General features: G+C 50.9%; 9 protein-coding genes across 9 annotated transcripts; 5 read left to right on the top strand and 4 right to left on the bottom strand.

The window, feature by feature from the left end:
• Positions 1-124: 124 nt before the first annotated feature.
• CABS01_11464 (dopa 4,5-dioxygenase) lies at positions 125-906 on the top strand (the record flags this gene model as incomplete). The annotated part of the gene is made up of 4 exons (XM_060544819.1): positions 125-296; positions 363-437; positions 511-577; positions 648-906. The coding sequence occupies 4 exons, from the start codon at positions 125-127 to the stop codon at positions 904-906; spliced, it is 573 nt and encodes a 190-aa protein (XP_060397641.1).
• A 742-nt stretch (positions 907-1,648) lies between these two features.
• CABS01_11463 (uncharacterized protein) lies at positions 1,649-1,999 on the top strand (the record flags this gene model as incomplete). Its single annotated transcript, XM_060544818.1, has 1 exon — positions 1,649-1,999. One exon carries the CDS (start codon positions 1,649-1,651, stop codon positions 1,997-1,999), a length of 351 nt encoding a protein of 116 aa, XP_060397640.1.
• A 625-nt stretch (positions 2,000-2,624) lies between these two features.
• On the bottom strand, positions 2,625-3,839 carry CABS01_11462 (uncharacterized protein; the record flags this gene model as incomplete). Its single annotated transcript, XM_060544817.1, has 1 exon — positions 2,625-3,839. The coding sequence occupies one exon, from the start codon at positions 3,837-3,839 to the stop codon at positions 2,625-2,627; it is 1,215 nt and encodes a 404-aa protein (XP_060397639.1).
• Positions 3,840-4,523: 684 nt separating this feature from the next.
• CABS01_11461 (uncharacterized protein) lies at positions 4,524-4,880 on the top strand (the record flags this gene model as incomplete). Its single annotated transcript, XM_060544816.1, has 1 exon — positions 4,524-4,880. One exon carries the CDS (start codon positions 4,524-4,526, stop codon positions 4,878-4,880), a length of 357 nt encoding a protein of 118 aa, XP_060397638.1.
• Positions 4,881-5,177: 297 nt separating this feature from the next.
• On the bottom strand, positions 5,178-6,752 carry CABS01_11460 (uncharacterized protein; the record flags this gene model as incomplete). Its single annotated transcript, XM_060544815.1, has 1 exon — positions 5,178-6,752. One exon carries the CDS (start codon positions 6,750-6,752, stop codon positions 5,178-5,180), a length of 1,575 nt encoding a protein of 524 aa, XP_060397637.1.
• Positions 6,753-9,077: 2,325 nt separating this feature from the next.
• Positions 9,078-10,641, bottom strand: CABS01_11459 (uncharacterized protein; the record flags this gene model as incomplete). Its single annotated transcript, XM_060544814.1, has 3 exons — positions 9,078-9,549; positions 9,611-10,073; positions 10,131-10,641. 3 exons carry the CDS (start codon positions 10,639-10,641, stop codon positions 9,078-9,080), a joined length of 1,446 nt encoding a protein of 481 aa, XP_060397636.1.
• Positions 10,642-11,929: 1,288 nt separating this feature from the next.
• On the top strand, positions 11,930-13,643 carry CABS01_11458 (ammonium transporter; the record flags this gene model as incomplete). Its single annotated transcript, XM_060544813.1, has 5 exons — positions 11,930-12,028; positions 12,122-12,404; positions 12,476-12,602; positions 12,693-13,102; positions 13,156-13,643. 5 exons carry the CDS (start codon positions 11,930-11,932, stop codon positions 13,641-13,643), a joined length of 1,407 nt encoding a protein of 468 aa, XP_060397635.1.
• A 387-nt stretch (positions 13,644-14,030) lies between these two features.
• On the top strand, positions 14,031-14,177 carry CABS01_11457 (uncharacterized protein; the record flags this gene model as incomplete). The annotated part of the gene is made up of 1 exon (XM_060544812.1): positions 14,031-14,177. One exon carries the CDS (start codon positions 14,031-14,033, stop codon positions 14,175-14,177), a length of 147 nt encoding a protein of 48 aa, XP_060397634.1.
• A 301-nt stretch (positions 14,178-14,478) lies between these two features.
• Positions 14,479-15,463, bottom strand: CABS01_11456 (uncharacterized protein; the record flags this gene model as incomplete). The annotated part of the gene is made up of 4 exons (XM_060544811.1): positions 14,479-14,743; positions 14,806-14,851; positions 14,928-15,038; positions 15,097-15,463. 4 exons carry the CDS (start codon positions 15,461-15,463, stop codon positions 14,479-14,481), a joined length of 789 nt encoding a protein of 262 aa, XP_060397633.1.
• Between the last annotated feature and the right edge of the window lie 401 nt (positions 15,464-15,864).

The following is a 15,864-nucleotide window of genomic DNA, read 5'->3' as shown; positions in this document are numbered from 1 at the left end:
AAGCGGCTAATGCTCCGCACTTTGGCCTCGAGCCATCCCGTCGGCTAGGCTTGAATCATGAACTTGTCAAACTTATGAAGGAACAACATTAGCCATCAGCAAGAACATCTCGCAGCGCCTCATCATGACCATGGTTACCCAATCTACGCCTCCGACCCCGCAGACGGATTTGAAGACGGTGGTCGAAGCTCGGACTCGGGAATGGCATTTCCACATTTACTTCCTCCTACAGTCCCCGACTGAGACTTCTGCTGCCCTTGCTCTTCGTGATGCTGTTTTGAGATTGCGACGCGACGGTAGGTTTGAAAGACGACTCTCACCTGGACGAGATTAGTTGAATCATTGCTGATACCCACGTCTAGGCGCGTTCGTTGCTGTCCCACTATTCAGGGTCAACGAATTTCCTATCGGACCACACCCAGCGGGATCTTATGAGAGTGAGTAGTGCCAAAGTTCATCTGCATGTAGGTATGAGACAAAGAGCTCGATTGACCAAAAGTTCGCATGTAGTCTGGGTTCCCGACTCCTCGTTTTCTGACGTCTTTTTCTACTTGGCGGCAAACCGAGGTAACTTAAGGTAAGACCAGAATCAGTAATTGCTTTAAGTAGTCATACTGTCTTGATGCTTACATGTGCTCAAAACTTAGTGTCCTCGTACACCCATTGACATCGAGTCAACGTCGAGATCATGAGACAAGGAATGCCTGGATGGGTACTCCGTGGCCTATTTACCTTGACAGCTTGCCATCCGATGGCGATGTTCCTCTTCAATATCCCGAACTGGGTCTTGGTTGGTCCACTTCGCCGGAGCAGGAGATATCCTTGGAGGAAAGGTTGAGAAGGGGTGCAAAGGTTGAGGCTCTGTTAGCTGATGACCCAGAGGCTGCGCCTGCGCCTAAGGATTGAGAGTTTCTCAGGACCGACAGTGCGCGCCAATTACAATGCTAAGGTAACTTGATACCGTTCGGATTTCACCTCGCTGCAGTATGAGAAACTTCCAAGCGATGTCGCTTCGTGATGTGGGTTGTGGATTGTAAGAACCTCGGAGCACGTGTGACATAGAAAAGTAATCAAATACAAGCCATTGATGATTGTCTTCAAAAGCCATGAGCCGTGTACGAATCCGCCGCACTTCCAGTCCGTCATACCTATCGCTCGGACACGCCGGCCACGGTCAGCTAGCACGTATGGCAGGACCAATGAGTTGTCAACTTGTCCACTGCTATTAGATGAATTAGTGGATTGCTCTCAGTCTGCTGCCCGAATTGTGCGACTATCAACTGTCAAGTTCGGATAGCATCTCGACCAAAAGGAAGTACACAGGCGAGTCGCAGAGTTTGCCTTGTTACAGAGATGTTTGCTCAAGTCTGCTGTTCTTGTAGCACGTCGCGTGGGACGAGATGGCAAATGTCCAGTACGCACACTATATATTACGCCATCCCGCGGACTATGTGATGTTCGCGATAGTCTTCAACGAATCTTGCCTACTTTGGATGACTTTTCTTAGAATTCGTAACATTCACCAGAAGCACATCCATGAGAAATCGAGTAAGTCTCCGCCTTGACTAAAAATAGAATGACATTTATCTTGAATTGACTGACTCTAAACCCGCCAGACAACTATACAATAACAATAACGTCTCTAAACATGAAAAGCGCCGTAATCATTGTCGCCGTGGTACTCACCCAAACGTCATTGGCCGCCTTTTGTGCAGCGTCCGCATATCTTGGGGCAGGACGACCTGGTAGCTGTACCGGACAAAATCTGGGCCATGGGAATTCGTCTCGACCAGGGGTTAGCGAGTGCTTCGAGGCAATCAATGGTGCTTGTGGGCTGGTAACAGATCGAACAGCTGGGGGAGGTTGTAATTGCACTATCAATTTCTTCTCTGGAGGGGATTGCAATCGCACTTCCGTGGGGTCTTTGCGCTGTAACAGGGTTGGTGCATCACTGCAAGTCAACTTTGATCACTTCAATATTCGCTGCCCCAGGGATTGAAGTGCAGAAAAGAGAATTTACTACGATTGCCTACACTAATTGAGTTGACTAGATTCCAGCCTAATCTGAACTTGATCTCACCATAAGTACATTAACGGAGTAGGTAGGGCATACCTACCTTACCGTTGGGAGGAGGTTGTAATCGTTCTATCAGAATCAGTGCTTAATAACGCAAACATCATATTCAAGTTGACATCGTTTTGAGTGCGCGACCATAGAATGCGGTCTTCAGCGGGTGGCCTTCGGCGGCTGCAGTGGCCGGACATCACCACTAGCGTTGCCCAGGGCCCAGCTCCAGGCCCGTGTGCGCCTAGATGCAGCGCCTCTACTAACCTTCTCACTGTTTTGCCATTAGTTTTAGATGGATCAGATGGTCAAAGAGAGAACCGACATGCAGAGAAGAGCGAATAAACCCAAGCGAAATATACACTTTAGGAAGAATACAGAGTTAATACTTTCATGCACGCTGCGTTTACTTCTTGTGTCTGTACGCTAGAAGTTGAGGTATAATAGTAGAGTGAACAATAGTGTAGAAATATCCCCTCCAAGAGGGTCGCCATAGAGTCCCTCATTTACAGTGATAGTCCCCATCCCATAGCGAGCGGCTACTGAGAGCGACACCTGCTCACCAGGGATACCTCCGGACTTCGTCTTCTTTGCTCAAGTCCAGACCTCTATCCAGCTGTTTCTGATGTTCGTTATCGAGGTACTCTAGCAATACCCTCCCATACATTTCACGCCCCTTGTAGTTTGCAACTGTATCATCCCAGCTACGAACAGCACTAGCGAGTCTTCCAGGCACGTAGTCCTCCGCAGCCAGCTCAGTGACTGGATGAAAGTACGTTCTTATCGTGAAGACAATAGCCTTGCTCTTGGGAAGACGGCGCAGCGATTGCCTCTCGGAACGAAAATAGTGATGCTCAACCGCTCTATCTTTCTCAGCCGTACTCCAACTGACAACTGGGCTGTCTTCCTCGCCAATGCTCCAGCTCCAGGGCAAAGAGTCATCGACCTGGATAAAGTAGTTGTTGCGGGAGTAAATCTGGTCGCAGCGCAGGCGCTTGAAGAAGCTGGCCATGCCGTTGTGCAGCTTCTCCTTGTAGTGGGGGACCTCGCCAGACGTGTGGATCTCCTCGAGGGACATGCCAAACTTGTCGCTCAATCTCCAGAAGCCGGCCAGCAGGATGGAACCGCTGAGCAAGTAGTACTTGCCGTCGGGCCGTTCGACCATGATGGCGAGATCGTCTTGCACGAGCCTAGCGGCAATGGCGGCTGGGTCTTCCTTGAGAGGTGTTTCGACGATGTTGAATGATTCCCCCGACCAGAGATTGTCGATGCCGACAGCGGTCCGTTTGAACATCGTAGGATAGCGAGCGGGAAGATACTGACACAGTTCTTCTAGAAGCTCCATGGCTGCAGGATAGGCCTCCGGGTCTGTTCCGAAGCACTTCTCGCCCCGTTCAGCGATTCGAGCAGCCTTGTCGGCATGGTATCGAGGATAGTGGTTGTCCAGCTCAATCCAGTCCTCAGGCTGGACTGAACGAAGGCCCATGGTGACGTTATATTTGGGGCCGTAACGAAATGCGCGATAGGGCAGAGGCTTTGTCGTTTCTACTGACCAGTCCGGGTAGGGAGCGGGAATTGGCATCTGCCATGTTTCTGAAGCTTGTTTGGACTTTTCAGATTGTGTTGTAGAGGATGTCTTGTTGAAGGGGGCTCCTTTTCGCGGTCGCAGCGCGCCGAGCGATCGTGAGAGTATGGCTGCTGAGAAGAGGGCGAAGAGCCCGATGAGAAGTTTCCAACCATCCGAGGGGAGTTCCGATAACGCTAATAGGGCCATGTTGAGGTACTCTGTGTGACCTGGAGTTTGGTAATCTACTAGTACCCAGTTAGGGGGACGAAAGGCACCCGAGGTTTGGATGAGGCCTATCTTTGCTGGGGATAGTTGGGGTGCACATATGAAGGAGGTACTGCAGAGGCTAAGATGATCTCCAGTGAATTCAAGGAAATTGCAGAGCATTATCACTGCAGCCAACTTTTCGAGTCAGCTACGTATTAGGAAATACCTTCCAGTAAAGACTTTGGTTCCGCTATCCGGTCGGCACCCCGTCCCACGCCCGTATCTCTTCTCCAGACTCGTCCCCGCAAGATCGGCTCCCTCTGGGAACCGATTCTCCACTCGACCGTTCCGAGTTGGACGGGGGATGCGCTTTACCGGAACGGGAAATTTTACCCTATCGTCCTATCTTCCAAGTCGATGTTTAGGGATCCTTCTTTGGCAATCTCGCGGGAGTGAAACCGAACCTTGTTCCTGGATGTCTCCAATGCCCAGAATGAAGAGGCTTTCTTAGAGATTTGGGGTATTGCCTAAAGAAGCATTCTTACACTGATGAATAGAGCTCTATATATACCAGGTGAATGGGCAATGTTGAAATATGGTAGCATCACGCACTCAATAAAGATTTGACATCATCATACTCACCACTATTTTCCCAACAAATTGCATCAAATATTGATCATCACAATGGCCGCTTTCCAACATTACGCTAAGGCCCAATCAACCTTCCAAATCCCCCTTCTCGCGGGTGACAACGCTTACCTCGGAGATGTCTTCTCAAGCGACGAGTCGAACCCCGAGAAGCCCATCTCATCCGGCCTCTTCCGTTTGAAGAAGGGCGAACCGCTTACATACACCTACAAGTACGACGAGATGAAGATCATCCTTGAGGGTGACTACACGATCTCAGACGAGACGGGCCAGAAGGTCGAGGCAAAGCCCGGCGATGTCTTCCACTTTCCCAAGGGCTCAACGATTACCTTCACCACCAGCGACTACGGTCTGGCGTTCTATGTTGGTCAGCGCAAGAAGAGCGACTTCTGAGGAGATGTTGGGTGAATCGATGCTGGGATGTGGATGAAGATGATGAGAACGATGTCACATGGACCCAAGACGATGATGAGGCGAGATAGAAAATGACCAAATTAGAACAAACAATTTCATCGCAAATCTACATTATTCCCAAATGGCCGTTATCCCAGAGCCTGCATCATGTCCGTGTTGTGGCTACCGCAACGCCTAAAAGATCGGACCTGTGCCCTACGCATTCTAGACCTTTCCAATAAGATGATCCAAATGAGCGGTATCTTCCAACTGAGCTCCATAACATTACTCCTTTAATCACCCAAACATTGAACGTAAGTCGTTATCTTCCATCACGTCAATCCAGTGTACCGTGGGCGATCCAATATCGTTATCGTACGCCCTCCAGATAGACTGGACAAGATCCTTTGCTACCACGACTGGGGTCGGAGGTAAGCTGCTCTCCAGGATACTCAAGCGCCTCATGACGAAGTGGCGAGCACTCCCAACGTCAAGTGTCATATTGGACATTGAACCCTCCCGCGTCGGAGCCTCTGCCATCTGGCTAATGTACTGAGACAAGTTGTGCGAATCAAACAGCGGCGGAGGGCTGAACATGTTTGACCCCGTCCCTCCCATCAGGTCTTGCTGCAGGGACCCGAAAGCACCCATCATATCAGACGTAGCTGGTGCGTCGTGGCGAAGTCCGGTACTCGCCGAGATGTACAGCAGTGGCTGGATGACGCGGGTACCCGAAGTTGCCGGGATGTGTTCGAGGACCTTGACGAGTCTCAAGGCCAGGGGAATGATCCACTCGTCCCACGGCACAGAGCCACTCTCAGTCATTGGTGATTCGGCCGGCAGTCGTAGGGAGACCAGGTCAGGGAAGGTCTGGTACAAGTGTAACAGCGATGAGAGTCGATAGGCTTCGGCAACTCTGGCGAGGTGGGACACCGGCGTCGAGCTGTCGCCCGTGTCGACATCCGGGGTTTCCGACGGGAACTCAAGCTCCAACAGCTGCTCCTCCAGACGCTGGGCTCCTATCAAGTCTTGAAGAGCATTTGAGAAGTACTTTTGTGGATCCATCGCTTGCCTCAGTCGATGTCGTGCGCTGCGACACAGCCGAATCGACTCGGCGAAAAGGCGTGTTGTTAGAGTAGAGACACCGGTCCACGGGTGGGGTGAGCGCTCTTCGATGATCTGAAGCGCCAAGTCTGCGTCTCCTTGATCAAGCGGCTCATCATCGCGCACCACGGAGAGAAGCATCTCGCAGTACGCCAAGCTCTTATTGAAGAACGAAAGCATGTCTTGGTTCGCGGTAGAGAATGACGCAGATTGCGCATTCAGCCGGCGGATGAGAGATCTCACTTCTCTCAAGAATGGGAGCCCGTACAAGCGGGAGTCGACCCAGCAGACCGTTGTCCCTAAGCAGAAGAGCGAGAATATGAGACCCGTTGGAACGGAGCGGAATTCGCCTTGTGCCTTCACGACCTGGAGCTCGGCTTGAATGAAGTCTGTCGCTCGTTGCATGAGCCGTAGTGCGGATTGCCTCATGCTCGGGAGTCGGGATGCCAGGAACGCGGCGGACATGCTCTCGAGAGAGCTGCACACCGTGGCGGAGGTTCTCCAGAGGTCTATGGCGATCTTTCGATTCAGATTCGCGTTCGAGTCGAAGCCGGACCACGCTGGGCACACCTGCTCAAACCAGTTGATGATGAATGCCGAAGAGGTGTCGGCGAGACTGGGCGATAGTGAGTAAGGAGCCAACTGGGTCTGATCTGCGGGTCTTGAGGCGCCTGATTGTTGAACAATCACACCGAGAGATGGCTGACGAGGTGAAACGGGTTCCTCCGCGAAAAGTTGAGATATTTCATCCATTCCTCCATCGCTCATTTGATAAGCCCCACTGGCCTCCTCATCCCTTTCTCCAGGCCCATCTCGCTGAGCTGAACTCTTAGAAGAGGATGAAGAGATCGAATGTCGACTTCTTGGGGAACTACTGCTACTCACTGAACCTGAGTTTCCCTTTTTGGCGCGCGCCTGGCCCTCGGGTGCGTCGGCCGCTGGTCGTTTCGGCGATCTTTGCGTAGGGGGGTTGAAGTCGTCGAGTGTCAAAACCTGAAGGGCGGGCTGATGTTTGAACGACCATCTCAAGCCCTGCGCGAATCCTCCACACTTGATTCCCTTCCGTGTGCACTGTTGGCAAGCTGGTCGCGTCTCGTCACATTTCAACTATCGCAGGATTTTGTCAGCAACCATATGTGGGGTCGTTTCCGTGAGATCCTCGTTCATCGAGGTTCAGTGGACAGGCATAAGACGAGTGGCAGCAACGTACGTGCTTGGCTTTGCAAGTAACACAGCCCGATCTCGACCGAGGATTGAGACCAGTTCTAGTTTTGGATACCGACTTTAAAGTCTTGGAGGGTACCATTGAACTTTATTCCGATAAGTGAGGGGTTTCCAAGTCCGATTGAGAATTGCTGAATGCGGTAGTCGATAGGATATCAGATCAAAGTCGTTTCGACGCGAATTCGAGTTCGTTGAGCAAGGGACGGATGGAAACAGGCCACAAGGACTTTTTTGTTCCGAGAGTCACCGGTCGTCGGTGTTCATCGCGATCGGATGAGGGTTCATACTGGTAGCCCAGGCCCAGTCGCGGCAGTGCCATAAACGCGGGGGAGGGCATCTTATGACGCTATTTGTAGTTTAAGGTATCTTGGCTGGCGCATGATAAGCTAGCGACGTTCATGATTGGTGGTAGGGGCATGTTTGATGGATGAGACGGGTTGGAGCAACCCGCCCGCCATCCTTGCAGCGGGAGAGCGGCACAGCTGGCAGACCGATGCCGCTTGATGTTCGTTTCGCCTTCGATATCTATCGTGGTTGCGTCTCACTGGCCATAGAGCTTCGCCGTATTGCATTCCGTAAGGTCATGCTGGACCGTTGATGTGAACTGTGATTGAAGAGCAGAACTGGTCCTGTGGATCTAGAGAATACAGGTAACCAGGCTCACAAAACTTATGAAGACTTCATCCCAGATATGCACTGCTTGCCGTCGCTCCGGCGGTCCCGTTCCGGTGACACGAAGTAGGTAAAGGTCAAGCCGCAAGAGGTTCAGCTCAAGACACTATGAATGTGAGTCAGAGTCATGCTTTTCGTATAACTTCGTATAATGCTACATATATGGCCACTTGCCCTTCTGCCTGAAGACCAAGAATGCCCGAAAGAAGAAGGAAAAAGGAGACCATGTTGATCCCGAATTCCCGCAGACTCTTTGGTTTTCGGCGCTGCGGCGATAAGAAAGCCAAGGGACCAAGGGTGGGAGAAGAATTCCAGGGATTCAAGGGGTTCCAGACCAAGACACGCGGCGATCGCCCCCGGTTCACCCCGCATTATGCAGGCTCAAAGCCCAATCATGGCCACTCTATTGTCCTTTATCTATCCCGGTACCGGGATGGCCGCAGCGGGAGGACCAATTTGCCCAAGATAAGCCCAGCCAGCGCCTCTTCGTGTTTCCCATGCTGCCCTCGCACTTTCGGAGACTCCTTCCATCGTTCTCTTCGCATTCCATATTAACATTTATATCGGGGTGGCTTGAACCTGAGTGATAGGGTGGCTGCATAAGCGTCTCTCAGATACTCCGACTTCGGCCGGCATGGCTGGTCCCTGGCCGAAACTCACGATACCAATGAGGCCGACCAACTCATCAATGTGCGAAAAACACACGACGTAAGCCTTCATCTTCTTGGTGTTTGCGTGTCTTTTGAGCGTAATGCGCGTACAGGAGTTTCAATCTCACTTCAATGCTTCATGTACCCCGCATTCTGCTATTCCTTTCCCGTCGAGCGCACTCCGCTCCCGCTGATCTGCTGTCGTTTTCATTAGTAACGAATTCCACTCACCTCAATGTACCTCCACGTCACCTCGCGCTCCCGTGTTAGCCACCTGTAGCTCTTGGCTCACGCGGCATGGCACTACTGATGGTCTCATCATGGAATAGCTTGTACATGTAGCCAGCAAACAATATCACGACTAAGTTCGATAGCAGCTCCAAGCCCCAACCTACCTGTAAGGTGGGGTCCTTCTCGAGGTCTCTCTTAATTAGATCAATGTGTTGGACAATAAAAGAATTGTGACAGCGTGATCTGAAGACTCTTGAGACTTTATTAATTCTCATAAAGATGTCGGCTATGCGTTGTGGTATAAATACGTGTTGTATCATTGGACAGTCCATTTCTTCTCCCAGCCCTTGAAGAAAGGCGCTTCTGCTAAGGTCTGCGGCTCCCAATCCTTCTCAATCAGACCATTCTCAACCTGATACTTCTCATACTCCTTCAAAGTCGGCTTTACCACGTGCTCTACATGCCATGTTCCTTTGTACTTCAAGAGGCTCTCCTTACCCTCGTTCAACACTTTGAGAACCAAAGAAGGAATATAAGGCTCATTTTTGAACTCAGTTAATGGCGTGAACAGGGCTTTGAAATTGAAGACAACGCCGCCAGACAACGGGAGGCGGCGCAAGGTCTGCCAGTCGACGCGTAGGTGAACCTCTTCGGGCTGAAGGCTAGGGGTTTGATGCTCGCGATGGGAAAATTCGGGGTGTTCGGAAGGAAGATACAGCGGCTGGCCTTTCTCAAGACCCCATGAACCACGTTGAATGGGTTTGTTGGTGGGCATCTTAGTGAAGAATCTAGAGCTATGTCAGTGATAGGAACTTTGATCCATCAACCGCACCCAGATTGGGGTCTTACCGATCCATGCTGAATTCCATCTTTTCTTTGTAGTCTGGGACAACTTTGTGTATGCCTGGCAGCCCCAAGCCCACCTTTTCACTGAGTTTCCAGCCAACAGAGGAGCATATTATTCCGGCTCTCAGAACATACTTTCCAGTCTCGTGATCTCGAAGCATGATTCCAAAGTCCTCAGGGACATTGTCCAAGAGCACAATCAGTGGCTCAGTGGCAGAGAGATCTGTCGTTGTCCCAAGAATGTTGTTGTGCAAGATGTTACCCTCGAGCTTGAATTGATTGGGATATCTTGCGCAGATAAACTGAAGGACCATTTCCATAAGTTCTTTGCAGGCGAGCTCGGAGCCGGGCATGCTATCGAGAACATCACTGCCATTCTTTGCGTACAGATCTTTGCGCTCGGCAACGCGCTCCCTGTATGTGTTTTCAAGCTCGATCCAGAAATCCGTTTCCATCTTGGTTAAAGCTGGCAGTCTTCATATGAGTTTGAGTGCACGATTTCTAGAATCCTGGCGGGACTTACACATGGTCTGATGATAAGCCCATCTAAACGGTCGGTAGGGCCGCGGGACGGCCTTGTCAATGTCAAAATCTGCCAATGGCGACGGCAACGGAACACCTGAGATAGTTGCATAGTCTGGAAAGTCGCCGAGTTTCTGAATGTCATCAATGCTGAAGCCACTGAAGTTGAACAGAGAGGGGTCGGCGGATCGGTAGTCGGCATCCACTTTCAACAGAGGCTTCGGCGTCACGGCGAGGTCAACCTCTTTGACGTCCGCGAATTGTGGTCCAAGCTCCGCAATTGTTGCTCTTTGAGACGGCGGGAACGCGTCCACATAGCTCTGTTTCTCGGCCGTAGTGACGGAAGGCTTCTCGGCCGGCTGGCTGAAGGACGGGGCGCGGTTGAACCTCGAGAAAACCCTCCGGCTGTCAATGAGACTGCTTATGAGATAGAGGAGGGCACTGGTGAGTGCGGCGATGCCAAGCACTGTTGTGACGGCATAACGGTCACCGAGTTCAATCGCGGAGGACATTGCGGACGATTCTTTTGCTCTGTCATACAAAATGACTTAGCACCGGTACGTCCATTTTCGTCGCTGGAGACTAGGGGATAAGTATTCGCAACTCGCGAGCACAACTATGGTCTATCAAGATGCTCAGAACACAAGTCACAGGGTCGAGTAGATGCATCTGGTAGATTTAGCCAGCAGCCGCCTCTATGCTACCGTTTGACCATCCGCATGATGCGGCGCGTTACAGTCTGGAGGGTAAGACGTCGTCTTTCACACCCTCACCGGAACCGGAAAGATTATACGGACGAGAGCTTGAGCCTTGATCCATTTTGCGTCACAGAGTCTAGCCCAATTTGTTAAATCTACCCGGCTCTCTCTCTCATCCACTGATGATGCAGCGATAAGGTCAGGAACATGGGATGCGGGATGACCCCGCTTGATGACCACCCTGTCTTGGATGTCTCCCACGTCTCCCACGCTCCCCCGGCTGTGCCCGCAAGCCCGTTCCTCACGCGGCTCGAGGCTGCGGAGGCCGCAGCGCCCGTGCATCTCTAATGCTGTCAGGGTTTCCTTGCACGTATCCGTAAGCTCCTATCAAACGACACTCAGCTGCCTAGGCATTGCAGTGCTACTAGAAGCCAATGTTTAGCTATACTCCATACCTACGGTAAGGTTGTTACACATGGCTTATGACGCCGTGCGCCCTTTCCCTTTTCACGTGTTGGACCCAAACGGCTGCCCTTCAAACCGCGTCCCTCCCGCTCTACTTGACTCTAATTGGACAGGCTCCCGCATCCGTTTCCAGCAGTTTAGACCGGTCGTGGTTCACGGTGCGAGACAGTTGAACCCACTGATCCTCATCCCTTTCCAGTCACCCCTAGCAATGCCCAGACTTTTGGTGCCCAGAAACCAGCTCGAGAGCTTCCTGGATTGAGTAGAAAGATAGGTCTTTTCGTGTCCCCGGTGAAGCTCGTCTATCAGAGATAAGCCAATCAGGGAGGGTGGTGTTATCTGGCATCCAGTGCCCAAGACAATTGTGAACATGCTTAATTTTGTTACAGAGCCAACCTTATCTGGGGTTCGCACTGGTGCCAAGTGATAGCAATACCGACAGCATGGCAGCTTGGCCAACATCTGAAGATTGACGAAAGCTTTAAGTGGCTCCCTAATGTCCTGTCAAGCTTGGAGGTTGACGTTCCGAGGCTTTGGTTCTTTAAGAGAAAAAAAAAGCAGCATTGCCTTCGCTTGCCCGCCATCTCAGTCATTGCATCATAATACTTCTCCGTTGGAAGTATTGTCGTGATACATCATGACGGAAGTCATCCCTGTGACCGAGTTCCCGGACTATGCCACCGACCCAACGGGAGGCAACCCAATCACCCATGACCTCAATGCGCCTTATGACAAGGTAAGGAAAGAATTTGACAAAAGTTCTTCTGAAGACCTAAAAGATATTTCGATTGGGGTTCAAAGCCCGCTAACTCGTGTGAACAATCCGTAGGGTGACCTCTGCTGGGTGCTGGTATGCACAATCCTGTGCTGGCAGATTACGCCGGCCATCGGCTTTCTCTACGCCGGAATGCATCGTAGGAAATCCGCCATGACGATGGTTCTCCAATCACTCTTCTGTGCATGCGCCTGTGGCCTACAATACTGGATCTACGGTGCATCACTGTACCAGTCACGCACGACGAACCCTATCCTCGGCGACCTGTCCCACGCCGCATTCCACAACCTCCTGGCTTCTCCTTCGTTTGCCAACAGTGATATCCCAGACATCTTGTGTAAGTCAAGTATCTCCTGAGATGGTCGATATTAATAGAGATGGAGACACTAATAATCGTCTGTTGGACAGATGCTGCCTTTGGCTTCACCTTTGTTACAGCTACGGCAATGATCCTGGCCGGTGCCATGCTCGAGCGCGGCCGTCTCTGGCCCAGCATGCTTTTCCTCCTCTGCTGGAACACGTTCGTCTACTACATGTAAGTCCAAGACCTTCGATATCGAGCACACGTGTTTGAGAGTAATGCTGATTTGCCCTTTAGCTTGGCATAATGGGAGTGGAACCCTAGCGGTTGGCTGTACAACCTCGGCCTCTACGACTTTGCGGGCTCCGGTCCGGTCCATATCGCCAGTGGTTTTGGAGCCCTTGCCTGGTCCATGATGTTGGGTCCCCGCATCGACGACAGCAGCACGTCCACGAAGAAGAGGCACGTCCCACAGTTTAGGGGCCACAACCCTTTGCTGATGACTCTGGGTACCGTTCTCATCTGGTTTGGATGGTTTGCCTTCAACGGAGCTAGCACGGCTAACCTTAGCTTGCGGTCCATCTATGTCGTTGTGAACACCAACTTTGCTGCTTGTGGTGGTGGAGTTACGTGGGCCTTGTTGGACTACATGTACATGAAGAAGTTCAGCTTGGTTGGCTTCTGCTCGGGTATTATCTCCGGTCTTGTCGGTATCACCCCTGCAGCTGGCTTCGGTAAAACTATCCTTCTCGTTGCATTCCCATTTTTGCGCTAACAACTATAATAGTTCTTGTCTACGTCTCACCTCTTGTCGGAATTATCACAGCCATCTGCTGTTTCTACACCGTTCGATACCAGTATATCCTCCGCGTCGACGACGGTCTCGATATCTTTGCCATTCACGGTGTCGGTGGATACGTTGGTGATATTCTGACTGGTCTTTTTGCCCACAAGATGGTACCTGCTCTCGACGGAGTTAGCGGCGACTCGTATGAGGGCGGCTGGTGGAATGGGAACTTCAGACAGCTTGGTCTACAGTTGGCAGGCGCGACGACTTGCGCTGCCTGGTCGTTCTTTGTCTCCTGCATCTTGTTGTTCCTCATAAATAAGATTCCGGGCATGCATCTGCGCGCTACTGAGGAAGACGAGTTGCGAGGTCTTGATTATGCGTACATTGAGGATATTGTCTCGGACTACGATGATGGCAATATGCTGATCCACAATGGCCAGGTGGTGGAGACGCCGACTCCGGCGAGCTTTTCGAAAAGCTCCTAGACCTGTAGACGCGTGTTCATGTAGAGGTCTGAAGAATTAGAAGGTCGGGATAGACTATACAGTACCACGTGAAGGGACTTTTTTCTTGGAAATGATTCCCACTTTTGAGTCTAGTAAGAAATTCAGTAGCCATCCATTTCCATAGGTATCTACATATTTAGTGTACCTCCTCAGGTACCTCTAGACCATGTGTGGCCGTTACCATGACGATACTTCCTAGGAAGCACATGATTCATTTTCAAACACCGACTGCACCAACTTCAGGGTCTCTGAATCCATAAGTTTACAACACCTCTCCCCTCGTTGCATTACGGGTCAAATTTGCCGGAAAGTCCCCGTGAAAAATGCCGGACCCAAACCCCGGCTCAGCTCCAGCAGAACCCGAGAATGAGTGGATCTCGGCACCGAGTGGCCGGCCCAAACCAAACCAAAAAACCGAATTACACGCAATACCAAATCCTAGGTAACTACACGCACATGACGTCAATCATGGTGAACAACTTAAGAAGTTGGAGTATGTTCACTCGTCGCTGAACCCTGGCTTAAGTCAGGCCACTTGAAGGTCATGAAGTGCAGACGGCGTTTGACCCACTCGGTCATGAGCTACGGCCTACTTCTCTTTCGTGGGTTCGCATGGCGTGATCACCTTGTAGGTTTTTCGAGAGACAACGGGGCCGGTCTACTTTATGAATTGCATAAGTTCTTCTCCTAACCTCAATAACAAACCGAGATGAGCCACGACTATTACAGTAGGAAGAGCTGGGGGTTGGTTCATATAATACTACTACAGACCAGACCTGACCTTTGACAGCATTCGGCGCACAAGATTCGTATGTCATCTCTGATGCCGCTGACTCTTCTCCCTCGGAAATAATTGTGACAAGTCGCCCAACGGGACATGAAACGGCAGCACTTCACCGCAAAACTCAGCGGCCATCACGTAGAAACCAGCCAATGCAGCAACAAATCCAAATCCACCGGCAATCTTGGCCAAAGTCCCACCAGCCGCGGCGTTCCCGCTTGCGAATAGGAAATTCGCTGAGCAATTCAAGGTGTAAGAAAGTTCAAGGCCTCCATAGACAATGACGTTTGCGACGTTCCTGATGTTGCAAGTTGTCACTGGTCAGCGAGCCCCGCCAGAACAGACAGGTTCAGCACTTACGTCGCAAAAGCAGCAATGAAGAAGAAGAGGTTGAAAAGCGACCAGACTGGTTACAGTGCTCAAAGTCAGTCGCAAGCTGTAGCATCGGGAAAATAAGAAAATGGCGAGAATGTCAAACAAACCAGCAAGATAGAGTCCAAAAGCCGTATAATATTGCTCCGTCTTGCCACCGTAGCTGTCGACAATTCCAATCGAAGGGATCAGCAGGAAGCCATAACCGCCATAGTAAAATGCTGGGAGCTTCAGTCCTTTGTCGAGTCATAAATCAAAACAATGGAGTGACAAACTCACCAAAAGCAATGAGTGTCGTATAGGCAAACGTATTACCCCTTACCATTTCCCACTGAGCTGAGATGAGGAGGCCCAGACCAGCTAGGAAGCAGAGGTTGGCGATGAAAACAGCTTGATTTTCAAGGTTCCGAATACCCATATTAGCCAGTGATAGAGTCATCAATGTCGTCGCAAATGCACCGTAGCCAAAAGGGCTCTGCGGGATGATATGGTCAGCCAGTTGCTGGTGAACTTCTAGAGCGAGCGACCCGAAGTGGAAAGGTAGGGAATAGTACAGTGACCCTACCGAATTAGCAAAGCGTTCTCTGGAGCTCGCGAGTGGCCTGATTGACTCGATGTCGACTTTACATGTAGTTCGGGCAGACATTTTAACAACTTCTGATAGTGACGGGGCGTAGTTAGAATATTAAATCAAGCACTGGAATAGATCGGAAACTTGGGACCCTTGTTAAGGCGAAGGCATGGTGATGAGCTTTCAAAATTTCAATGAATCAATTCAACGTGTTGCCGCTATTAATATAGGAGGCGAAAAAGTTTTAGTTGGTCATGAACCATGTTGGCCGGGCTTTGAACTTTTACCTCGGCGACGCAATGCATGCCTCATTACATGCTCAGTCGAAAACCCTTCGCCAAGACGCATTACTACCATAACGTGATTCAATGATCTTTTTTCAACGAGTCCACTTCTAGCTAATTCAGGCCCCGTCCCAGTCCTGTTCGTTGTACACAGCCATCAAGATCAGATGGATCCATTATCGTTTGCCGATG

The sequence above is a fragment of the Colletotrichum abscissum genome (assembly GCF_030869225.1).
Source record: "Colletotrichum abscissum strain IMI 504890 chromosome Unknown Scaffold_31.1, whole genome shotgun sequence".
In the NCBI taxonomy this organism is placed as follows: Eukaryota; Fungi; Ascomycota; class Sordariomycetes; order Glomerellales; family Glomerellaceae; genus Colletotrichum; species Colletotrichum abscissum.
Note: the sequence above shows the minus strand (reverse complement) of the source record. Positions and strands in the feature narration are given on the sequence as shown.